General features: G+C 38.2%; 7 protein-coding genes and 1 non-coding gene across 15 annotated transcripts; 5 read left to right on the top strand and 3 right to left on the bottom strand.

Moving 5' to 3' along the window:
- Nucleotides 1–231: 231 nt before the first annotated feature.
- On the top strand, nucleotides 232–2,190 carry LOC109169769 (long-chain-fatty-acid--AMP ligase FadD26-like). Its single transcript, XM_019318664.1, has one exon. It carries the CDS (start codon nucleotides 232–234, stop codon nucleotides 2,188–2,190), a length of 1,959 nt encoding a protein of 652 aa, XP_019174209.1.
- A 2,890-nt stretch (nucleotides 2,191–5,080) lies between these two features.
- On the top strand, nucleotides 5,081–7,089 carry LOC109170258 (zinc-finger homeodomain protein 5-like). The gene is made up of 2 exons (XM_019319289.1): nucleotides 5,081–5,486; nucleotides 5,978–7,089. The coding sequence occupies exon 2, from the start codon at nucleotides 5,984–5,986 to the stop codon at nucleotides 6,866–6,868; it is 885 nt and encodes a 294-aa protein (XP_019174834.1). The 5' UTR covers nucleotides 5,081–5,486; nucleotides 5,978–5,983; the 3' UTR covers nucleotides 6,869–7,089.
- Nucleotides 7,090–8,501: 1,412 nt separating this feature from the next.
- Nucleotides 8,502–10,370, bottom strand: LOC109170260 (bidirectional sugar transporter NEC1-like). The gene is made up of 6 exons (XM_019319291.1): nucleotides 10,258–10,370; nucleotides 10,103–10,139; nucleotides 9,795–10,005; nucleotides 9,425–9,583; nucleotides 9,189–9,308; nucleotides 8,502–8,907 (listed from the first exon to the last, which is right to left on the bottom strand). The coding sequence occupies exons 1-6, from the start codon at nucleotides 10,304–10,306 to the stop codon at nucleotides 8,761–8,763; spliced, it is 723 nt and encodes a 240-aa protein (XP_019174836.1). The 5' UTR covers nucleotides 10,307–10,370; the 3' UTR covers nucleotides 8,502–8,760.
- Nucleotides 10,371–14,045: 3,675 nt separating this feature from the next.
- Nucleotides 14,046–14,118, top strand: TRNAA-AGC. The gene has a single exon. It is a non-coding gene; the product is annotated as a tRNA-Ala (tRNA).
- An 87-nt stretch (nucleotides 14,119–14,205) lies between these two features.
- LOC109170261 lies at nucleotides 14,206–18,181 on the top strand. 6 transcript variants are annotated; one of them, XR_002052386.1, is made up of 5 exons: nucleotides 14,206–14,332; nucleotides 16,431–16,509; nucleotides 17,021–17,060; nucleotides 17,197–17,395; nucleotides 17,590–18,181. XR_002052386.1 is itself a non-coding variant. In XM_019319293.1 (5 exons), the coding sequence occupies exons 3-5, from the start codon at nucleotides 17,350–17,352 to the stop codon at nucleotides 17,936–17,938; spliced, it is 309 nt and encodes a 102-aa protein (XP_019174838.1). In that variant the 5' UTR covers nucleotides 14,206–14,332; nucleotides 17,021–17,060; nucleotides 17,188–17,349; the 3' UTR covers nucleotides 17,939–18,181. The 6 variants fall into 6 exon arrangements, 2 of the variants coding, with proteins under 2 accessions (XP_019174838.1, XP_019174837.1); XR_002052385.1 differs by having other exon boundaries at nucleotides 17,136–17,395; XR_002052384.1 differs by having other exon boundaries at nucleotides 17,106–17,395.
- LOC109170262 (protein RADIALIS-like 6) lies at nucleotides 14,500–15,806 on the bottom strand. The gene is made up of 2 exons (XM_019319295.1): nucleotides 15,442–15,806; nucleotides 14,500–14,731 (listed from the first exon to the last, which is right to left on the bottom strand). Exons 1-2 carry the CDS (start codon nucleotides 15,681–15,683, stop codon nucleotides 14,704–14,706), a joined length of 270 nt encoding a protein of 89 aa, XP_019174840.1. The 5' UTR covers nucleotides 15,684–15,806; the 3' UTR covers nucleotides 14,500–14,703.
- Nucleotides 18,182–18,355: 174 nt separating the features above from the next.
- Nucleotides 18,356–20,784, top strand: LOC109170251 (proteoglycan 4-like). Of its 3 annotated transcripts, none has more exons than XM_019319278.1 (2): nucleotides 18,356–18,827; nucleotides 18,891–20,784. In XM_019319278.1, the coding sequence occupies exons 1-2, from the start codon at nucleotides 18,415–18,417 to the stop codon at nucleotides 20,626–20,628; spliced, it is 2,151 nt and encodes a 716-aa protein (XP_019174823.1). In that variant the 5' UTR covers nucleotides 18,356–18,414; the 3' UTR covers nucleotides 20,629–20,784. The 3 variants fall into 3 exon arrangements, with proteins under 3 accessions (XP_019174823.1, XP_019174822.1, XP_019174824.1); XM_019319277.1 differs by having other exon boundaries at nucleotides 18,356–19,595; nucleotides 19,626–20,784; XM_019319279.1 differs by having other exon boundaries at nucleotides 18,356–19,716; nucleotides 19,795–20,784.
- An 84-nt stretch (nucleotides 20,785–20,868) lies between these two features.
- On the bottom strand, nucleotides 20,869–22,392 carry LOC109170255 (tubby-like F-box protein 6). The gene is made up of 4 exons (XM_019319283.1): nucleotides 22,033–22,392; nucleotides 21,860–21,947; nucleotides 21,641–21,764; nucleotides 20,869–21,532 (listed from the first exon to the last, which is right to left on the bottom strand). The coding sequence occupies exons 1-4, from the start codon at nucleotides 22,336–22,338 to the stop codon at nucleotides 20,923–20,925; spliced, it is 1,128 nt and encodes a 375-aa protein (XP_019174828.1). The 5' UTR covers nucleotides 22,339–22,392; the 3' UTR covers nucleotides 20,869–20,922.
- Nucleotides 22,393–23,204: the final 812 nt, after the last annotated feature.

Raw genomic sequence — 23,204 nt, 5'->3', positions numbered from 1 at the left:
GACGGGGATCTGCTTAACAACATGCAGAAACGACGCCGATTACAACGTTGTCTCATAGGATATCCTCTTCGCATCTGGGTAAATTCCCTCTCTTTCCTTCGTATTTATCTTCACACGCCGCTGTCAAACACCTTTCACATCTTACCTATCTCAGTATTTAATGAACAAACGATCCAACACTTTCCTTAAACCGACCAAAAACAAGAATCAGAGCTAGCTACCTAGCCAACCATGAAACACGAAAACTATGATCCTTATTTTCCCGATCAGCCGGTGGTCGATCTTTACCTCACGACATGGGCAAAGCTTCCGGCTTTCAAGTCCAAACCGGCGTTTATCTGGGTTGATGAAGATCACGGCGACCGGTCAAACATCTCTGGGCTTACCTATGAGGAATTAAACACCTCAGTTCAGTGCATTTCTTCAAGGTTGTTGCAGGTTTCCTTAAAACGAGGTGACACAGTTGTTGTTTTATGTTCTCCGGGTCTTGAACTTGTGGAGATCATTTTTGCGTGTCAAAGAGCTGGGTTCTTGGTGGTTCCAGTTTCTCCTCCTGACCCATCTTTTTCTGGGGAAAATTTTCATCATCTCGTGAGAGTTCTTTCCCAGACAAAGCCAAAAGCTGCCATTGCAGAAAGTGATTATATCAGGCAGTATATATCGGCCGCCGTCTCTTCAAACACGCGGCTGTCGGAGCTTTTGCAGGAACTGAAATGGATTCCTGTCGAGGAAATCAGAACCAAGAAGGAAGAGAAGGAAGATGAGTTTTCGTACAATGGGTGCAGAGCTGACGAGGTGTACTTGATTCAGTACACGTCTGGGGCGACTGGGATTCCTAAGCCCGTCCTCGTCACTGCCGGGGCCGCAGCACACAACGTTAGAACAGCACGAAAAGCCTACGATCTTCACCCCAACAGCGTTATCGTGTCGTGGCTGCCGCAGTACCATGACTGCGGCCTCATGTTTCTACTTCTCACCGTGGTTTCAGGCGCCACGTGCGTTTTAACATCTCCCAATGCATTCGTGCGCCGCCCCAGAATCTGGCTCCAGATGATCACCGACTACAAAGCTACCTGCACTCCGGTGCCGTCTTTCGCGTTGCCACTGGTTTTGCGCCGTGGAGGGGTGGACCAAGGCGGCGGCGCCGGTTCTATTACTTCTTCTATAAACCTTTCGTGCATGAAGAATTTGATCGTCATCAACGAGCCAATTTACTGGTCGGCAATTCAAGAATTCGTCCAAATGTTTAAGCCATACGGGCTTGATCCTTCCGCCATTTCTCCATCCTACGGGTTAGCAGAAAACTGCACCTTCGTTTCAACGGCGTGGAGACTTGGCAATGGCTGCGCTTTCCCGACCTACAATCAGCTATTACCCAGTGCCAAGCTTCCCACCAATGGCGAGGAAGAAGAAGAGATCGAAATATTAGTCGTGAACGAGGAAACGGAGGCGTTAGTTGACGACGGGACGGAAGGAGAAATCTGGGTTTCATCTCCGAGCAATGCTTCCGGCTACTTACACCACCCTTCTCTAACCCGCCAAGTCTTTCATGCGAGGCTCCGAAACTACGTAACCCGTCAATGCTTTGTCCGGACCGGCGACAGGGGAGTTGTCAGAGGGGAAGAACGGTATTTATACGTCACCGGCCGGTGCTCCGACGCCATTAAACTCCCAAACCGACAACCATTTCACCCTCACTACATAGAAACCGCAGCATACAACACCTGCCCTCATCTCCTCCGCGGCGGCTGCCTCGCCGCCTTCGAGTTTTCAAGCACCATAGCTCTCGTTGCAGAGCTGCAGAGACCCGATGTGGGACTCGACACTCTGGTTAAAGCGTGCGAAGCCATGAGAGAAGCAGCGATGAACAAAGAGAATGATCTTAATGTGGGAATTGTGGTTCTTGTAAAGAGTGGAAGCGTTCCCAAGACTACTTCTGGGAAGGTACAAAGATGGCTGGCGAAGCATAAACTGGAGAAAGGTATAATGGCAGTGATAGCCCAGGTGAACTTCCACGATCATGGAGGCCATAATCTGCAGAAGAATATGGTCCAAACAAGTGAGGTAAAAGTGGGAAGAAAAGAAAGCATAAAGGGAAGAGTTTCATCACTGCATGGAGAAGCTGAGAATATGATTCTTTCACTGCCAAATAATCAGAATCATAAACCCACCTTGCTCTCCTCCCTCTAAGGCTGCATGTAACTCCTGTTACTCACCTTTTACTTCTCCTTTAAAATAAAATAAAATATAAATTTAGTTAGACCCACTATATATAATAATAAAGTCAGTTCAACTGTTAAAATAAGAACAACTTCAGTCAAATTGGTCATCAGATTATTAATTCAGTTACTACAAAACAATAAACTAGGCTTGCTCGTGGTTGATTAATTCTAACTAAAAAGACAAATTTCATGATCGATTTGATTCAGTAACCCGAGACAAATTCAATTAATCTTACGATATAATAATCAAACTTATCATATGACATGGCTAGAAAATAAAAAGACACCCCATGTTTGGTCATATGGACTGAAGGAAGGAGGCATTTAAAATCCTAAGAACAGGCCCAGATTCCCTTGTGGTACATACGTGTCTAGTGTTGGGTTCAAAAGTCGCACGTTATTGAAAACATTAAGATAAGGTTGTTGAGTAGATAAAATGAGAAAAATAATGATACCAAACGGACTCTGCGGATAATCGTATATATGTTACATACATAAGTAACATGTGTACATACATATATATTACTCCGTATATATATATGTGTGTGTAGAGAGATAGAGAGAGAAGTGCATGGGAGCATCGATTGTATCACATAAAGGTCAAGAAATTTGCTTGGGGAGAGTATGGAGTTCTCAGAGGCTCAGAAATCCCATGTACTCGTACAGTAACCCTTCAACATCACCCAACAAATTAAATATATATAAGGGAAAATTGCACTTTTTCCCCCTGTGTTATATATTTATAGCACTTTTTCCCCCTATATTATTTAAGTGGTAATTTTCCTCCCTGATATATTAAATGGACATATTTACCCTTAAAATAAATATTTCATTTATTTTACTTCTCCAACAAATTATAACCACAATTTGAAAAAATAAAATACATTAATTGTTGAATTTAGAATACTTTAAAAAAAAAATTTTTTTTTAAATAATGTTTGAACCAACAGTTCAAATTGGATCCGAAATTGTGAAACAATGATTCAAAATAAAAACCAAATCGCGATTATATATACTTATATGTGAGAGTCAATATAAATGCGAAAAAAACATACACTATTTGCAAATATTATAATTCTAATTTTAAGCTATTGCTAGTAGTTGTTCCGATTTGAACCTCTGGTTCACGGTTCAGAATCTATTTTTTTCCACTTCACAATTTTAATAAACGGAAATCCAAATATTGGGTTATGTTATGAATCATAACTGAATTTTTTTTTATTTGATTGCTATAGTGTTCGGTTCAGTTCGAACCGAACCGTGGCCATCCCTACGTATAAACAATAATTTGTTGAACAAGAGAAATAAATAAAATATGTATTTTAAGGGTAAAAATGTCTATTTAATATTATCAGGGGGAAAAACCGCCACTTTTATAATAATTGAGGGGGCAAATGTGAATGCATGAATAACTCAGGGAGAAAAAGTGCTATAAGCATATAACATAGGGGGAAAAAGTGTCATTTTCCCTATATATAATTACATATGTATACACACATTATTATATAATATATATACACTCCGTATTATATATATCAAGATAGCTAGGACAAGTCACATTGCCGGTGGACCCTACATACCCCCCCCCCCACCCTCTACCCAACCCACTTGAAAATTTATTTTTCATTTTTACTTTATTGGTTAAAAACAAATACAGTACTTACTACTTCATCTGCACCTTCACCTTCAACCTCTATATGTTTGACGCAACGTTTACGTCACAATGAAACATTTAAATAACTGCCCAATATTGACTGGGTTCATAACTTCACATCTAACCCTTCCCATTTACTCCGTATTTCTTTTCAATATAATTTCTACAGTAAAAAAAGCTATAATATTAGGTTAGCTGTCCCATCCAAAAGAGGTGTCTACAATTCAGTGAGAAAATTAGTCAGTATCGGATAGTGGAAACTTTGAGTACACAAAAAAAAAAAAAACTATAAAATCAACAAAAATAATTAAAGTTACTCTCCAATCCCCCATTCAAGTAAAGCTGTCCATGCCCTCGGGACACTAGTGATTTTCGTAATTGAAAAGTTACACTTAAAACTCAATTTTAACGACAGAATGTGGTATCTAGTAAAGTTTGAACCTTCTCTACTAAAGTTATAACAATGTATGAATAATTAAAATAAAAAGAAAAATAGCTAGGTAAGTTTGAATGGAGGAGAATAAAAATGGGAGTGGGTGAGGGGAGGGGAGGGTCAAAAGTCCAGGCAGGCAGAATCAGAGTGTTTGCGTAAAAATGGAGTGTCAACTGACAACTATGGGGGAGAGGGGAAATGAAAGCAGGCCAAGAAAAGAAATTTTTACAGAAATAAGTAATGGCAGTAGAAAGAGGAGAGAAAGCAATAATGAAGATGGAGAAATGGAGATGGGACCATGCCCATGGGGTAAGTGTTGCAGGGCGTGGGAGAGGACTGAACATGACCTTGTCGGTTGTTTTTTTTTATGCTCTCTCCTCCCATCCCTCTCTCTCTCTCCTTATACATACATCTCTCTCTACATATACATACATCTGGTGTTAATTAATTAATCAAGACTTGGATTACATTATACTAGAATAATGCAGGTTTAAGGTGGTGGGCTGACAACCTTAATCTCCCCAAAAACAAAACCCTTCATGTTTAGGTAATTAAGGTAACACATGGTTCCTTTAAGATATGAGGATCAGTACATGGTGTTCACAAGGAGTCTGTTCAGTCCACTATATTAAGTACTGTAACTCTCAAACTATTAGAGCTCAATTTTATGTGTTCATACACGATCTATTACAGTATTATTCAAGAATCAACTGAGGTGTCCGTGAGGATAAGGATTAGCTTTCAAAGAATACGTTGGGAATATTTTGGCCCACCCTCGAGTTGTTTCCCACTCATCTCCAACCCACCCCCCCATCTCGTCAACCAAACACCCCTTTACGCACTCAATGACACTGCTTTGTTACCTTAGCCTCACAAATCTGAAACATAATATTAGATTCATCTCAGGCAACCAACCTGTCTCCTGTTTGATCCACTGAAACACACCACTTTTCTTTTAAGTAAACCACCACTGTACTCCCCCCCTCCCTCCATCCCCTTCTTTATTCTCCCTTCCTTCTCTTCTAGAGTTCTAGATTCGAGATCTCTCTCTCTCTCTCCCTCTCCCCAAAAAAAAAAAATCTTTTCTTAAACCCTAATTTAACTCCATCATCATCTCCCCAGATCATGCTAATTAAGCTGCTGCTGCTGCTCCACTGCTTCCAACTTCAATTCTGAGGTAGTTCAGTTCTCTTTAGGGCCCATCTTGGCTGGCTTCCCCTTTTACTGCTACTGTTCCATCTTCTTTGATTTATAATTTATTACTATTTTATTAATCTATGCATCTAGCTACCTTGCTTGCTGGATCTTTTAGCTGGCATGGCTTTTCTTGAGTTTTGGGTATTAATGAATTTCAAGAAAACTTTTTGAAATTAATGAAAGCAAGTAGAGTGTAGGGTTTGTGTCAGAAGAAGACTCATAGATTTAGTTAAGTTTGGGTGTTTTTGAAATCTGAAACTCACTTCAATTCTTTGCAAGAAATTTAACGCCTAAGTTAAGAACCAACTGAGACTGAGTTCTTGGTGTTGGTGTGCTAGCTAGCTAGGAAGATTGTAAACTGGGGTTAGGGGGTGATGATTATGTGTTAATATGGGGGGGTTTAGTAAGATGTTGTGTTTATTGGGTGATGCTAATTAGGGTTTTGTGGTTTTAAACGTGTGTATTAATTAGTGGTAAATGATGGCATTAACTGGAGAGGATAAGGAGATAAGAATGTCAGACTCGCTGGCCGGCTACAACCCGCTTGAGGATTTGGATCAGGCGCAGGCGGCGCAGGATCTTCAGCACGGCGGCCACGAGAACAAGTACGCCGGTGCAACCAATATTTCCCCCGCCGCCGCCGGAGGCGGCGGCGGGGTATTTAAGTCCAAGCTGAGCACCACCGCGGGAGCGCCGAGGGCAAGGTACCGGGAATGTCTTAAGAACCATGCGGCAAGCATCGGAGGGAACGTGACGGACGGGTGCGGCGAGTTCATGCCCAGCGGCGAAGAGGGGACGCTGGAAGCGTTGAAGTGCGCCGCCTGTAACTGCCACCGGAACTTCCACCGCAAAGAACGCGGCGGCGGCGGCGGAGATGGTATCATAGTGGTGCACCCGCTTCAACTCCCGGGTGGTCCGCCTATGCCCTCCCCGTCATCCATCAACCACCACCGGAATACCCCCTGGGGTGCCCCCACCTCCCTCGCCGCCCAGCCGGTGAAAATGGCCTTCGGCAGCGGCGGCGGCAGCGCCGCCACAGACTCCTCCAGTGAAGAGCTGAATTTCAACGCCTACCATTCCTCCTCCGCCATTCCTTCCCAGTCCGGATTGATTCTGGCCAAGAAACGATACCGAACAAAGTTCTCGCAAGAACAGAAAGACAAGATGTTGGAGTTCGCGGAGAAGTTAGGGTGGAGAATCCCCAGAGAAGACGACACTCAACTGCAAACATTCTGCGCCGAGGTCGGAGTGAAGAGACAAGTTTTTAAGGTTTGGATGCATAACAACAAAAATTCCGCCAAGAAGAACACTCCCCAACAAGAACAAGATCATCAACAACCACCTGGTATTGCCGGAATTTAATCAATTCGCCTCTTAATTGCTTCCATAATCCTATTAATAGGTGCAAATCATCATTGATCATTAGTTCATGGTGGGCAGGCCAGCTTTCATGATATATATAAATATATATATGTATGTAACATTCGTAGAATGCATGCATGAGATGTTTGTTTAATTAATTATGCACAATTCTTGCCATCTATATTTCCTTGAAATTAAAGCTGCACCTTCTTACATCTTAATTAGGCTTTTAAAGGATATGATTCTACTTTTATTTCAGATTTCTTATATTTAATTTTCTGAGCATTTAGTTTGTAAAATATGACGACCTTGTGATCTAATATAATAGCATGAAGTACTCTCACCTCCCAAATGGGAGGTCATGAGTTCGAGCCCTAGTGAGGGCGGTACGGACTCTTTATGCTTCAGTAGACTGAAAAAGTAGAAATGAACAAATACTACATTGTAACATATATATAGTTAAGTACTCAACAAAAATTGTGGTGGTGGGCTTTAGAAAGGTAGTAAATATGGGGTATATAGGTAAATTTTGGGAGGGGTAATCGGGTTTTAGAAAGGTGGTAAATATGGGGTACATATATAGGTAAATTTTGGGAGGGGTAATCGGGTAAGTATGCATGTAACGGTGGTTGAAAGTATGCGAGGATGATAGTAGAAATAAGTGTGCAATAGTGGTGCTTCAAGTATGTAATAGTAGAGTCAATAGTATTCAAAAAAAAAAAAAAAAAAAAGAAAGAAAGTATGTAATAGTGGTTAATTAATAGGTAAATAGGCCGGGATAATAGTATTTGCGGTCATAATGTACCTGGCCAACAGTTGAGCCAACCACATTATTATGGAGTGTCGAGATACACAAGTAAATGAACTAACCCCAACCGAGTTGGTTGGCCTAAGCAATTGATTCGGTAATCACAAGGTTCTAAAAAACATATATTTATTCCAAAAGAACATATATGGCCACATATTGAATCCATGCCATAACAAAATAAATCAATTCTTTGGACCGTGACACTACTTATGAATTACGCCTTTAAATTTTTATTTTTTTATTTTTTGAATAATATATTTGAAATCGACATGTGGTTATGATCGATATCAGCATTGAAAGCGAGGTTACGTACTACATTTGTGGATTTTAGCTGGTGTTTTGGCGTTCCTATTTTTAGTATACTTCCGGGCAACTTTTTGTACAGAGAAAATAATTTTTTTTTTTTAAAAAGAAAATAAAAATAATAATACTCAAGTAATAAATAATAATTCAAGCAAACAAGCAGAAATGCAGATATATAGTACACGTACTAAAAGCTTTTATCTTCCTGGACGGGTATCCTTCTGACACCAACCGCGTGAATGTGCTTAATTGCCAATGATGTTGGAGTATATGTACATCTCTCATAGGCAAAAACAAAAATTTTACTCTTTTTTTTTTTTTTTTCCGTAAAGAAATTATGTGTAATTATGATTTTGTAGTCTAGTGTCACGAATTGATTCCCCTAAATAAGAGGTTGATATTGATTCTTTGTGCTTCAGTATATTAAAAAAATAGTTATGAAATACAAAACAGTAAAAGAGTCGGTAGCACTTAAAATAAAACACAAAATATAGATCCATTAAAACTTTTACGTACAACATATATTGTAAATAATATTCCATACACGAAGACAGAAAGAGAATTAACACCCTTTATTTCTTACAATTACTACTGCAACGATCAAGAATTAAAATACCCGTTTCTTAAGTACGAGTATGATTGATCGTCACTTGATATTATTAATTAAATACACATGACAATTAAGTTGGAACATCATTAATTGTCGTGCATGGTGAGGCTTAATTAACACCGTACGTAGTACGTCCGACCGCCGGCCGGTTACTTCAATTCTTTGTTAGATTTACCGTCGTCCGTCATTCTTGACTTGAATCTCTATTCCTTCCTTGTATTCTGCACCTTTTCCATCCTCTTCTTTCTTGGAGTCTTTGTACATGCAGTACAGAACGATTTGGGCTAGTCCGAACAGGAATCCCAGGATGTTTGGAAACTGCATGCAATGATAGTTTATTGTAAGTAATTAAGAAGTTAATTGTTGTGCGGAGGTCCGTAAATGGCCAAGTCCAGCAATTGGGAATATTGGATCGAGGCCAATGAAGACCAAGTCCAATACTATGTCTTTCAAGAATGTGACTGTATATAAGGAAATGATGAGTCATGTCAAATCAGGGGTTGGGAAGGGAATTGTTGGCAGAAATCGGTGAAGATTCAATATCAGTATCTTGCCTTTCGAAAATGTGACGGTATATAAAGAAATAGTTATTGACTTACTGCAATGTAATAATCCTTGGAGAAAAGTCCGTAGAAAAACCAAGCTGTAGCGCAGAATACAAGGCAGACGGAGAGAGTGAGCGGCATGAACTGCGTGTTCCTTGTTCTTATCACTTGTCTCTGCAAAATAATTTGGTGGCAGTACAGTACAGTTAAGTTAATCAAACGTAACCAACTAACGGCTTAAAATGATTAAAAATTGTGTGTATATATGGTACGATGTTGTTGTTTATTACCATGATGCTCAAGGGGGCAGCGAAGACGGCAACGTTAATAACGGCACATGTCCATCCCACAAGGGCAATTCTTTTTGACCCGTTTACCAGAAACAAAGAGACTATAATCACCGCCCCGAAAAACAAAATGTCCAGCAACAGTAGCTTTATAGTAAAGATCTGCACCAAAAATAATTAATTAAATAGGGTGAAAAATGTCCGAAAAGGGTTACCAGAGTAGGTAGAATATGATTCTCATATTAGAATATCACAAGTTCAGTTCCTGCCAACACTTTTTTGGTCGAGTTCGTTTCAATGCACATTCTCGGGTTATTTTTTCGTCACCCAGAAAAATTAAAAATAAAAATAATAGGGTGGAATTGAAGATGACCTTATCTTTTTTGTTGGCATAAAACAAGTACATTGAGATAAAAACCAATTCAATGGCACAACCAAAGCCATTGATGCAGACGATTAGATATGCGTTGGTCTTGATAACAGCATAGTACAACAGCAATTCTGCACTGAAAAGTGCAACAACGTATGGTATGGATTGGTACCCATCAGATGATTTCCTTTTGTAAATCTTGTAGAAGGTTGGTCTGCAAATAATGTATCATTAATTCATAAGGTACGGTCTATATACAAAAATATTCAAGAACATACACAACGTGTAATTTAAAAGTTACGGGTACTTACATCGGTGCTAGGAAAACAAAAAATGACACAATGTTACCTGCCCAAATTAAAAAAGAAGATATCATATATATATTGACTCCACTAAATCAAATTTTTACTAGTAATAATTGAGGCCAGAGATATTTTTGTACACAACGAGATTAATTATATAATACCGAGGAGACCAAAGAGGAGGGCCAAGTGTTGAACACTTAGCAGTGCCATTTTAACCTTTCTTGCAGGTGAAGCTCTTTCAATATGTGTAATTTGAAGACCAAAGGGCTTAAGAAAAATTGGTGTTGCCAGCAATCCTTTTATAATGAGAAAGTGATTAGGAGAAGAGAGATTAGGTGCGATAATACAAATTAGACGAATGTTTGGCAACGACAAATTCCATAAATACATTTTGGCCTTAGGAAACTGTTATTATATATCCCACAAAATGTAATTACTATATGTTATGTGAGGTTACAAATTTAAACTTGTGTATGCAACAACATTTTTTAGAGGATAGACTAAATTAATCTCGGACAGCTAGCCTGAAGATTTAAGGCTGCTCCATACCCAAAGTCAATAATCAAACCATTAACATTTGATTAAGGATGGATGAGTCCCTTACACTCAACCACACCCCGGTTTCACAACGTTTCATATTCATTAAAAACATGCCTAAACTTGGGTATACACCTTTTTTTTTTTTTTTTTTTTTTTTTTTTTTTTTTTTTGTAAGTATTGTTTATTTACCAAAAATACAACCTCAACTAACATTTTTTTTAATCCATTTAAGGTGTTTTAATAAATTTATTTGATAAGCTCCAGAGTTCTTATCTTTGTATACTGCAAAATTAGAAATATCTTTGAATTCAAACTCGAGAAGTAAAGAAAAAAAGTGAGACATCAATATCAAAATTCAGAACCCGACAAAGGTAACAAAAAAAAAAACATAATAAAATGAACAATATAATGCATCTAACGTCGCTGAAACACTACGTTTGAATCGACCCAAGTAAAGTTATAGAAGCAGTAGAACAAAGTTAAAGCCTTAAAGGTTGACAGTGACAACGGAGAGGATCGGAGATGAATAATCAACGGCGTTGGAGATAGAATAGTGCAACGTCTCGATCTCCCCACTCTCTGTATCGTCAAGTCTTGTACACAACACAGTACCAAAACAGCATGCATGGCTGCTTTTCCTTTATCCCAGGAATGGCAAAAAACATTCTACTTGCACAACCTGATTGGACTGCCCTATTTTGTTGCAACTATGTTGTGTTTTAGCGTGGATGGAACGTTTCGATAAAATCAAGGATGTTGTCGTTACATATATATTGCACTATATATGCATGCCATCGATCCATCAGCCTTTGGATGGATGTTTTTGTGTTGCATGTAAAATCGCTCGAGGCTTTGGAGATTTGCATGCAATTCTAAAGTCTGGGAAGTTTCACGTATGGTGATATATGTTTAGATCTTGACCAATATAAGGCAAGACATTATAAAAAGAGAATTGGTAGGTTAAAGACTAAAGAATGTACTATACACTATTTTGAATCTCTCTTAGAAATAAACGGATAGAAACTTAGTTTAAAGGAGGAATGAGTAATTCACCACTTGCTTAGCATCTTTGTCCCTAATCCTAGTTTTATCACAATTTTATGTAAAAAATTAGGCAAAAATGCATGGAAATTTAAAGAGCCTTGGTATGTATCATGGAATGCTTGTATTTTATGTTTGGTAGTGATAAGAGTATTTGGAATTTTGGATAGTATGTAGTTTGGTACCCGTCATGTAAGTGGACCGGGTGTCGATCCGCTAGATTATTTAGTTAATTTTTAAAAGATGGTTTCCCTATTGTATGTTGTAATATGAGTTGGGTCATGTTTGGTAATATATATTTAGTTAGCTTATTAGTTAATTTTGATTTATTTGACAATTATTACATGTTTGACTTATTTAAATAATTAATATAAGTGTTTGATTAATTAACTTTTTTAACAACTTATTACTCCAAAATGCTAAAATTCAAAAAAATTGTTCAAAGTAGCTTTTTCGATAAGTTTTTTTAGAAAGTCATTTTATGTAATCAGCTAACATCTAATTTACCAAACATTTTTCTACACTTAGTTAATGTTATCAAATAGTCAAACCCACTAATTCAATCAGCTAATAACAGTTATTTACCAAACACCCACCAAGTGGGAGATTACTAATTACTATGTTTTTTTTTTTTTTTGAAAGGAAAAGTAAAATGGAGATCGTGAGAGTAATGGAAGGAATGAGTAATAATCTACTAATCTATATATCTATCTACTAATAAATATAATAAAAGTCAATAAAGCTAGGTCTCTAGCAATTGATAAGTGCTTATTTGTCAATATTTTCCCCTCTTTCACTAAGTCATTTTGCATATATATATATATATATATATATATATATATATATATATATATATATATATATATATATATATATATATATATATATATGTAATCAACTAACATCTAATTTACCAAGCAATTTTTTACAAACAGTTAATGTTATCAAATAGTCAAACCCGCTAACTCAATCAGTCCAAACACCACTAAGTAAGAGATTACTAGTTACTATGTTTTTTTTTTATTTTTTTTTTTTTTTTATTTTTTAAGGAAGAGTAGAATGGAGATCGTGAGAATAATGGAAGGAATGAGTAATAATCTACTCATCTGTATATCTACTAATAAATAAATAATAAATAAATAATTATAATAATAGGTAATAAAGTTAGGTTTCTAACAATACAAAAATGTTGGTCGAATTGTTTGTTTAAATGAATGATTTATATTATTTTTGTTTTAATATTTTCTTACAACTTTTCCTACTTTGCTCTTATTATTATTATTATTATTATTATTATTATTATTATTATTATTATTATTATTATTATTATTATTATTGTTATTGTTGTTATTATTATTAAAAAATATCCCTGTATTCCGTCAGTGTAAACTTTAGTAACGAAATATTTCGTTGACTATTTATTATTTTTAACTTACCCATCATTTTTCGTAAGGAAAGTTTTAGGTTCGAGCCTCAGCTCATCCCAATCAAGCTAAGGGTTGACATATAATTTTTGAACAAACAAATATTATGAATAGGTTAGGGTGTGTAATTTAAAAAATAAATGCTTGGACTGTTATCAGTATACATTGTCGCACAGAGAGTCAATTCCCACATTAAGGTGGGTTCGAACCTGTGACCTCCCATTTAGAAAAATCACAAAGATGTCATTGAGCTACAAGCTACTTGAATTAGCTTGCACGAAGAAGACTTAATTTATTTTAATATGAAAATTGTTAGGACATTATATATTTTTATTCTTGAGTATAACTATCTATAGTAATACTCATCTTTATTACTACTGTTATTTCACGTTAAAAATACTCATTACTTTAATTATATTGAAAATAATCATTTCTATTTTATATTAATTATCAATATTTAAAAATTATACTAAATATTTACTTATTTTAATTTTTGTGTTAGGCATTAATTTAATTGTGCAATGCGCGCATGAGTGAATAAATGTTTTTTTTTTGTAGTCCAAGGTTTTCACCGTCGAACACAGTGACATAGTGAACGAAGGTTGGTACCTTTCTTTTTTTTTTTTTTTTTTCATACACATTTTAGTATAAGAGTTGTACTATACAATTTACTGGACAAAAATACACCATATTGTTATTTTTTTCATTATTATTACCATGCATATACATCCACCATATATTTTCTTATATTTTCAAATGATAATAATATATTGAAGTAATATAATAAACAAATTTGATTTTATTTAATTTTTAATTAATAAGGATTAGTTAGTTATTTTCTAAAATATAAATATTAAATTTATAAAAAATTATACATTATTATTATTATTATTATTATTATTATTATTGTTATTATAAATTCAGATGAGAAGGAAAACGTATGTGGGGATGTAGCTCAGATGGTAGAGCGCTCGCTTAGCATGCGAGAGGTACGGGGATCGATACCCCGCATCTCCATTGAACGGTATACTTTTGGTTTTTTTTTTTTTTTTGGCTTATTAATGGTTGATTACTTGATTTTGATTAAAAAGACTCCAACTTTATCATTATGCACAAAGAGAAAGACAGCAAAAGACTTGTTCTTTGCTGCAAATACAGTCATTCTTCCCGGTTTTACGATACTCGTCAATTCTCATGGTTTTGGACATTTGGGTGGCTGAGTGCGTTTAAGGTAATTGGCAAACTCTCTGAACTGAATCCTTAAAGAATCTTACAATCCATGTCCGATTCTCTGTTTGTTGAGATGTTCTCCGGCTCTCCGCCCTGGTTTTGTGTCTCATTTGTCTCTTTAGTGTTCTAATTAGTATATTCGCATTTCTTGTTAACCAAAATGAACAATTTTGAGATAACAGACACACAGTGTATTATACATTTTTGCAAGGTTACAAAGAGAGAAAACAGAAACATCTGAACAACATTAGGAATACATATGAAAGTTGGGTTGTAGGTATAGAGAACTTTGAAGAACTCATAATAATTTTCTGTTGAGATCCTCTTAAGAGATATTGCACATCCACCCTTGATGGAGCTTCAGCATTGCACTTACCGGAGCTTCAAATTCCTTAGAAGCCTGTTGGCAAAGAGGGAAGAAAGAACTTAGAATTAGTCTGTTCTTAAAGTTAAAAATATTCTGTTGCTTTCTTAGGAATATTTTCTGGGGAGCATATACTTATCAATTTGCAGGCTTTGGTCCACCAGATTAGTGGTGAGCTTTCCATGGCTCACCACTAGCTAGAGACCATATTTTCACAAGTTACCTTGATGAAGTCACTTTTAAGAATGGTCAATGTTCAAAACTTGGTAGGGGGGCCAGAGGTGAAAATGACAGATGGTTATTTTGCATGTGGGTGTTTAAATTAAATTAAACCTTCAGGAATAAACATTTGACTTTAATGGAGAATTCATTGTGCTGGGCACAGTAGTGCAGACATGAGTGTTAATGCTGAAGGGTTACAAAGATAAAAGTTAGAAAGGTGAAACTTCTTAATATTTGCTCTAAGAATTAGGATGATGAACTTCAACTTCTATGGTTGACCATGTTAAAAACGGACTCTATGCCAGAAGTGAAAAACGGGAATGTTTTTGAAAATGCACAGTTTTGTAGTGTCAGGATAACAGTAGTCTACACTAGCCGGGTAGTGTGGTTGTTCTTGATTCATATTTTGCTTTGTGAAAATGCACAGTTTTGTTCTTGATTCTACACTAGAAGGTGGCATGCAAAGATGAGTGTTATTCTTTAAGAAGGGGGGGGGGGGGGGGGGGGGGGGGGGTTTACATTACCTCTGCTCATTGCTAGCGAATCCTCTGCTACTGCTTTCAGTGGCTCTATAATTTGGCAAAGGTACTTCGTCGTTTTCTATTTGCATTATATCCTTCTCGAGGATTTCGTACTGCCTCCTTACTTCCTCTATGGACTTCCCAACATACCTGGCAATTTTATGCCAGCGATCAGGAGTCTCCTTATCATATATGGCCAAAGCTTCCTCGAATTTCTTGTTTTGCTTTGCGGTCCAGGAGGCCATTAATAATCGGTGGCTGAGTGTATAAGTAGGATTTAGTGAAGGGGAAGAAAGTCAAGAGCTTCCTCAGTAAAGTGAAAAGATACTGAACTCTGTGAGTGTGTTATGGGAAAGAGAGTCCATGTTAGCTCCTTATATGCTGGAGGGAAAGGCGTTTGGAGTTACTAGTTGGCGAATATTTTTTTTTTTTTTTTTTTTTAAGAGCCACAGAATGATACAAGCGAAGAGGAAAATATCGTGGTGGAGGCGGAATAAATGAAACTTTAAGTATCGGAATGGAAAAACTTTTATTAATTCCTTTAAAATCCTTTTTATTGTCTTTTATAATATCATCATCAGCAAGTGGATCGCCTAGCGAATTCACCCAGCTGGTGGGGATTAGATCCCCCGATTCCAATCCTACTAGCTAAGATAGAGATGCGCCAGAGTGGTGAGATTATAGTCCACTAGAAATTCATTCAGATATTCTTCTATCTTTTCCCCCTGATATTGTTGCTTAACTCTTGACAACAATCTGGTGCAAAACATTTATGTTCTGTTTTCTTGAAAACCTTAGTATTTGGCTAACAAATGCATTATGTGTTTGAACAGTTGGAGCTTCTATTAGTTTTCAAGGCTAATTTCAAATTCTATGTCTTATCTTAAGAAGCAAAAATTTCTTTGAATGAAGAATTTAGATGGTCTCATAATCTGTTCTAATTATGCTGTTAATGTTTCTTAAAGAATGATAACTTGTGCTTTGTCTTGTAGTCTGTTACGCTATTATAACTTATTGAAGAATTTATCGTATAATTAACAACACAGGATGGCCCTGGTTGTGTCCAATGAGGTAAGAGTTATGAACTATGAGTGATTTGCCACCATATGCCATTGCTTTGGAATCTTTCAATTAGTGTCTCTTATCATAAAGAACTTCATGCTCTGACCCATAATTATATTTTAGCGTAGAATTTATTCTTTGTTGTACAATATCTTTGTATTCCCCAAAATATCACTTTTGAGCTAACTGATTTGACATCCCATCCCGCCTATTGATTCCGTTTCCTAGTTTAGAAATTTGATCTGTGGTCCTTTAAACCGAGGAAATAGTGGCCATATATAAGACTTGAGAAATGCAATGCTTGCCTCTTCATCAAATATCTTGAATTGCCAGAATGTGATTAACGGAACTAAGGATCAGACAATTGCCACGAACCTGGGATTCTTGTGCAGTTAGCCATCGTAAATTGCCATAAACCATAATCTGACAGAAAAAAAGAAAACTCTACCTGAAATGGAAGCCAAGGAATCAGGGAGACCGGTTAACTGGAACCATTTTGACATGTAATGAGAGTTTTCAGATACTGCCAGACTTGGAGGTGGAGGGGCCCTTCTTATTAGGTAGAAAAATTCTTTGTGATATTTAGAGTCCTATTATCTATGCAGATGAAGAACAGCAAAACTGTAATCTTGCAGCTTCTCACCAGTCTGAAGAGACCATTTCTCGTTCTAATCCTTCATTCTATAGTGTTAATAGTATATGGCTTGGGAAGCACACAGCGATGGAATCTGTGACATAATGCTTCCGAAAATTTGAAACTCACCTCGCTATTGGTTGAATCGTTATGCAAGAAAGGAATAGGAAGATCTTTTTGCGATAAAGTGTTCTGAAAGATAAGAAGATAGGCCCATGATGAGCAATTCTCGACATATGCTTAGCGGATTGGACATGACTGGTATAAGAGATGGAACATATTAAATTGTCATCATTTTCCACTAATCTGGATATGTGCCTTTTCTGAGTCAAATCTATATATGATTTGCCTGTGTTCTCAGGCAAATTGCAGCAAATCCCTCTCACTTTGTTTATATTCTGATTCAATCCAATATTCTCAGTGGGGTGTTTAATAACATTTGTTTTGCTTTTCAGGGTATCTAGCTGAACATAACAAGGCATCTCGGGTTACTGCACCTCGAAATTCTTTATATCAAATGGCAGGAAAAGACGAATCCCCAGGGGATATGAGGAATCCAGAATCCAGGCTGCTTTTCAAGGAATGTCTGCTCTTCTGCTTCACCCCCCGCAAAATTACTGGCCCGAGCTTCAGGTAAACCGCGATTCCATTGTTCTGAACCAAGAATTTCTTCAACCTTAGATATGGAGACAGCAAGTATATAAAATCTTACGCCACAGGACTGCCAACCTGCAAGCATCTATCCCAAACTTTGCAGATAAAGTAGGATTTGCTTCTTGCAAAACCTTTGTGCCCAGATACTGAATTCGCCTTATGAGAATGGTGACGTGAAACTTTCATGCATAAAGTTGAAGCAACTTGGCTAATTACTATGGCCAAGATTGCAAGAATCTTTAGCTTAGATGGTTGTATGAACAGGGTTTTCTTATGTTCTTGGATTACTAGGCTATCCTAGGGAATGGGTTTGTGTTAATATGGTTCTTAATTTGTTCATTACACAAAGTTATGAACTTGGGGAAGAAGATGGATTTGTCGGAGGATGCTAAACCTGTGGGAGAAGGCAAATGTGGTTATAGAATTGTGCCTAGAATTCCATGTTTTTGTTAACAAAAGTGGACCACAAGAAAGGTATGAGAAACTTAACGTAGGAAGGTGAAATGGCAATCTTAAGGAATGGGGAAGGTATCAAATGGAAAGCCATTTATAGAAACGCCATTTTTGCAGCACTAAAGCATACAACATAAACAACATAATATCGTTTGTTTCACTGTTTCCGTCGAATGGCGCAGAAGAAACCGACGTTTCGCTTTCGTCTTCCATGGCTGCAGTTTGGATCAGCTTCCCGTCCGACTCCCCGGCCGGTGTCTCAGCCGGCCAGAACCGCCGCGAGTACTCCCTTTCTCAGTGCAATCTCCGAAAGTAAACCTGCTGCAAGTGCTGCGTCACGAGGACCGTCTTCAACTTCCCAAACTCAGCCGTCGCCTGAACCCTCGGCGCCGTCTCGTGCAACTGAGCTTCCGGTTACATCGCAACCAGCATCGCCGTCTTCTCCGACGGAACTCATTGTTACATCGCCGTTTCGTGGAATTGAACTCCCTATTTCATCTCGATCAACATCGCCCGTTCGTGACACTCAACCTGCATCACCACCCCGTGCAAGTGTAACAGAACCTCGCGTTACATTTCAGCCAACATCACCATCCCGTGTAACTAAATCTTATGTTGCATCTCAACCATCATCTCCATCTCAACCAACTGAGCCTAGCGCGATTGAGCCACGTGTTGCATCTCAACCAGCATCACCACCTCGTGCAACTGAACCCCAAGTTACAGCTCAACCAGCATCACCACCTCGTGCAACTGAACCCCAAGTTACAGCTCAACCAGCATCACCACCTCGTGCAACTGAATCCCAAGTTACAGCTCAACCAGCATCACCACCTCGTGCAACTGAACCCCAAGTTACAGCTCAACCAGCATCACCACCTCGTGCAACTGAACCCCAAGTTACAGCTCAACCAGCATCACCACCTCGTGCAACTAAACCCCAAGTTACAGCTCAACCAGAATCACCACCTCATGCAACTGAACCCCAAGTTACAGCTCAACCAGCATCACCACCTCATGCAACTGAACCCCAAGTTACATCTCAACCAGCATCACCACCTCGTGCAACTGAATCCCATGTTACATCTCGACCAACATCACCACCTCATGCAACTGAATCCCAAGTTACATCTCAACCAGCATCACCACCTCGTGCAACTGAACCCCAGGTTACATCTCAACCAGCATTGCCACCTCGTGCAACTGAATCCCATGTTACATCTCGACCAGCATCACCACCTCATGCAATTGAACCCCGTGTTATATCTCAACCAACATCGCCATCTCGTGCAACTAAACCTCGTATTATATCTCAGTCAGCATCACCACCTCTTGCAACTGAACCTCGTATTACATCTCAGCCAGCATCGCCACCTCGTATTACATCTCAGCCAGCATCACCACCTCATGCAACTGAACCTCGTGTTACATCTCAACCAAAATCACCACATGTTACCTCCCAACCAACATCACAATATTCCAGTCCATCTCGTCCTGCCACTCCCTCACCTCCTATTGCTACTTCCTCTCCCACAACTAGCAATGCTTCCCAGCCCCAATCCCCTTCAAGTTTGGCATCTCCTACTGCAGGGCAGACATCCTCAACCTCTACGACAGAGACAACATCTAAGATGCAACAAATAGCAGAGGTAAGTACCCAGCCAACATCCCCATCAAAGATAGCAGAAGAGACATTAAAGCCATCTCCCAAACCAACTGAAACCCCTGATCCATCCAAGCCCTTCAGAGAGTTGAAGTCTCTGGAAACCAAGGAAGAGATGCAGAAGACAAGACACAGAGATCATTCTAAAGCAAAGCAGATAGATAAACAAATGCTATCTGCAAAAGCACAGCCAACTAAAGGGCAGACAGACAAGCTCAAGCCTTCTGCAAAAACGTCTCAGCCAAGGAACAAAAGAGTGATGAGTGATAGCCATTTTAAACCCGAAACTCCCCATGAACACCATCTTCCTTTGCAGAAACAGATCAAAGATAGCATCTTGAATCTAGTTAACAAGAAGACAGCTGCTGGAGGTTCAAAGTGTCGCGTGGATGGAAGGCCAGTGAATATGATAACCCTTGCAGGTGGAAACACTGGGGCATCAATGCAACGCGGCTCTGATCCAAGCAAAAACGAAGGGTCTCTCCACATTCGTCGAGGCTACAGAACAAACACTGAAGGAAGTTCTGAGGCAACAACTGATTCTGCAGAAAGTTCCCGGGGAAGAAAATCAAAGGACACAAACACTGTGGATGACCAATCTATGCAGGTGTATGCAAACAGCAATGTGCAGTGCATCAACAACTCAGTTCTGTCAGACAGTTCGACAGTGGAAAGAAGCCCCGGTGTACATCTCCAAATCCCACACTTTCCAAACGACCAGTGATCCATGGATAGAAAGAACTTGCTATGTATAATAAGAGTGCATGATAGATGCTGAGAAGTGGAAATGTATCCCTTTGTGAATAAAAGGAGAGAGAGTTACTTTTTTTTAAACTGGAAATATTATACAGATTGAAAGAAGTTGAAAGTCTGAAGAGTACAACATATCTTCCATTTCAAAATTGACAGCATATATCTTCCTGTCATGATATACTAGACTCGGGCAGATAAGATCGAAAACCTCCCTAGAAATATATACAGCTGATTTTTGATAAGGAAAAGCGAATATAAAACATGGCTACTCGCATGCTGGTTTTGTGTCAAAGCTACTCAGACAAATCGCGAAGGCCTGGAAGGCAGAAAGAGGATAACAGTAATCCATAGTGAAAATGTCTTTCCCAATCTTTCCGAATTGTAGGATTACTTTTTCTTGTTCTGCAACTGGCACAACATTCTGGGATGCATCAACAGCTGCCATGAGCTGAAAGTTCTTGACAGATGCCACTGTAACTCGCCCTTTGAAGTTCAGGCACCAACATTGCAATTGTTCATGCCATCTAGGAGACTTATTCCTCAAGATCAGTGGATTTGAACCCTGGGGTTTTTCAATTGAAAGCGGTGAAGTGAACTTGTAGTTCTGAAAGGATGTTGGAGTATAAACAGATCCCTCTTCCTGCATTGCAGAGAAGGGGATCGTGTGCATGGCGCATTGCATTCTTCTAGGTCCTCGAGTACGAAGAAGATTGATTTCATAAGATATAGTTGCCACCCTATAATTGCTAGTTTGGGGATTCGCCGCCACTTTCTTCAACATGAATCTTTTATATGACCAATTATTCATTTGGATTGCAGTGTTACAAGAAGGTTGGGAGTCATGAATACTGAGCTTTGTCCCAAGGAAATTAGATCTGATAACAGTACACAAACATAGTTGCTGAGGAACACATATATGCAAGAAAAGCACAAAACATGGAATAAGACAGCAGATCAGAAAAGAAAAAAGCTGTCTTTTTTACCTTAGCTTCCCCACATAATTATCACTGGATTGGGAAAAATCATCCTTGGACAAGGATATCAAGAAATCTGTGGACATAGGCCTTCTGTTCTTCTTTGCTGTCATTAGCAATTTTCCAGCTTCCACTGAAAATGCTGACATTAATTATTTGCAGATATGAATGGCATCAAATCTCAAACTTGTAAGCATTATACTGTAAATGTAAAAACACATAATTTACCAGGAGTAAGGCCAAGATACAATCTGAATGTTGATGTAGACCTTTCTCTTTTGATAAAGCATTGAATAGGTGAATCTCTTGGCCCAGGCTGAGGGAGAATTAACCATGAATGTTAAGAAGAGGCCTAAACAAACAAAACAAGTATGATAGACACTCAAAGCAAGTGTAGATACCAGCTTGAGGGAGCAGGGGAAGGTGAGCAACCCAGATTGGAGAGGAGTCCTTACAACCCATTTTGTGGTTTGTCTCCATGATCTGCAAACAGCTGCACAACTTACAACATCTCTGCGGCCTGGCCATGTGGTCTCAGTAGCTTCCACTCTCCAGATAATGTTGAGAAGCAACTCTGAAGGCAAATCAGCCCAAGGGCTTTCTTGAGCCTGCAACAATGGTGGAGGAGATTGGGGTAGCCTTTCTGGAGCCACATATGATCTTCCACGCCTATTCGCCTTGTGACAAAACATGAACTCAACTGACATATATTCTCTGATCTTTTGTTCTTTTGTTTTTGTTTCTATTCACACTAGAGAGCATAGAAAGCAGACATTTTTGGATAAAACGATGAAGAATATTGCTGCATTCAGAGGAATGAAGAGGAGGAGAGATTCAAATATACCTAACCTCCACACTCCATGGCAAAGCTTAGTCATAATTGGCGGATCCAAAGCCAAAGAATGAAGACTTCAATTCGCCTTTCACGTTACGATGTCTCCCAAACACGAAGCACAACATTTACACCCATGCATATATATACACTATAATATTTCACTCTCTATCCAATATCTCGGAGATACAAAACATTCTTAAATTCCGATCCGCACTACATGGGTAGTGGGACTTCATCGGAAACCTTGTATTATAATCTTAATTAGTTTTTCCTTAATCACTAGATCGAATTGCTTTTGGGAATTCATAAATTTTGATTTTGAAGATTCACGTATATATTAAAACATCCAAGCTAGCTTTCAAACCCCGCCATAATCTTGATGATCATATTTTCTACTGTACTTCTACTTATATATGGCATGCAACCACCTTTTTCGGAACGTTATACTGTGCAACCATGTGCACCATGCAAGGTGCACACGGTTCTAATTTATAATTTCTATACTATAGATTCATAATTTTTATACTGTAGATTCATAATTTAAATACAGTAATTCATAATTTCTATATAGTATATTCATAATTTCTATATTGTAGATTCATAATTTCTAAATTGTATAGTTATCAAATTATGAACATATAGTTCTATGATTTGTGAATACAGAGTTCAACAATTGGGAATATGAACATAAAAAATTATAAACATAGAATTCTGTAATTGTGAATATAGCATTAAAAA

Source organism: Ipomoea nil, unplaced genomic scaffold (genome assembly GCF_001879475.1).
Source record: "Ipomoea nil cultivar Tokyo-kokei standard unplaced genomic scaffold, Asagao_1.1 scaffold3321, whole genome shotgun sequence".
Lineage (NCBI taxonomy): Eukaryota > Viridiplantae > Streptophyta > Magnoliopsida > Solanales > Convolvulaceae > Ipomoea > Ipomoea nil.
Note: the sequence above shows the minus strand (reverse complement) of the source record. Positions and strands in the feature narration are given on the sequence as shown.

What these genes read in the sequence shown, in the direction of transcription:
- LOC109170258 (XM_019319289.1), top strand. Translation starts at nt 5,984, where the DNA reads ATGATGGCATTAACTGGAGAGGATAAGGAGATAAGAATGTCAGACTCG.
- LOC109170260 (XM_019319291.1), bottom strand. Translation starts at nt 10,306, where the DNA reads ATGGCACTGCTAAGTGTTCAACACTTGGCCCTCCTCTTTGGTCTCCTC. An exon ending in TTTGTTTTCCTAGCACCGAT is followed by an intron (nt 10,006 to 10,102) that starts GTAAGTACCCGT and finishes CATTATTTGCAG; the next exon opens with ACCAACCTTCTACAAGATTT. An exon ending in CTGCCCCCTTGAGCATCATG is followed by an intron (nt 9,309 to 9,424) that starts GTAATAAACAAC and finishes ATTATTTTGCAG; the next exon opens with AGACAAGTGATAAGAACAAG.
- LOC109170255 (XM_019319283.1), bottom strand. Translation starts at nt 22,338, where the DNA reads ATGTCAGTTGAGTTCATGTTTTGTCACAAGGCGAATAGGCGTGGAAGA. An exon ending in TCCCCTGCTCCCTCAAGCTG is followed by an intron (nt 21,948 to 22,032) that starts GTATCTACACTT and finishes ATTCTCCCTCAG; the next exon opens with CCTGGGCCAAGAGATTCACC. An exon ending in AATTATGTGGGGAAGCTAAG is followed by an intron (nt 21,533 to 21,640) that starts GTAAAAAAGACA and finishes TACTGTTATCAG; the next exon opens with ATCTAATTTCCTTGGGACAA.
- LOC109170262 (XM_019319295.1), bottom strand. Translation starts at nt 15,683, where the DNA reads ATGGCCTCCTGGACCGCAAAGCAAAACAAGAAATTCGAGGAAGCTTTG. An exon ending in TTCGCTAGCAATGAGCAGAG is followed by an intron (nt 14,732 to 15,441) that starts GTAATGTAAACC and finishes CTTTGCCAACAG; the next exon opens with GCTTCTAAGGAATTTGAAGC.
- LOC109170251 (XM_019319277.1), top strand. Translation starts at nt 18,415, where the DNA reads ATGGCGCAGAAGAAACCGACGTTTCGCTTTCGTCTTCCATGGCTGCAG. An exon ending in GCAACTGAACCTCGTATTAC is followed by an intron (nt 19,596 to 19,625) that starts ATCTCAGCCAGC and finishes ACCTCGTATTAC; the next exon opens with ATCTCAGCCAGCATCACCAC.
- LOC109170261 (XM_019319293.1), top strand. Translation starts at nt 17,350, where the DNA reads ATGATGAGCAATTCTCGACATATGCTTAGCGGATTGGACATGACTG. An exon ending in TAGCGGATTGGACATGACTG is followed by an intron (nt 17,396 to 17,589) that starts GTATAAGAGATG and finishes TTTGCTTTTCAG; the next exon opens with GGTATCTAGCTGAACATAAC. An exon ending in ATTACTGGCCCGAGCTTCAG is followed by an intron (nt 17,768 to 17,853) that starts GTAAACCGCGAT and finishes CTTACGCCACAG; the next exon opens with GACTGCCAACCTGCAAGCAT.
- LOC109169769 (XM_019318664.1), top strand. Translation starts at nt 232, where the DNA reads ATGAAACACGAAAACTATGATCCTTATTTTCCCGATCAGCCGGTGGTC.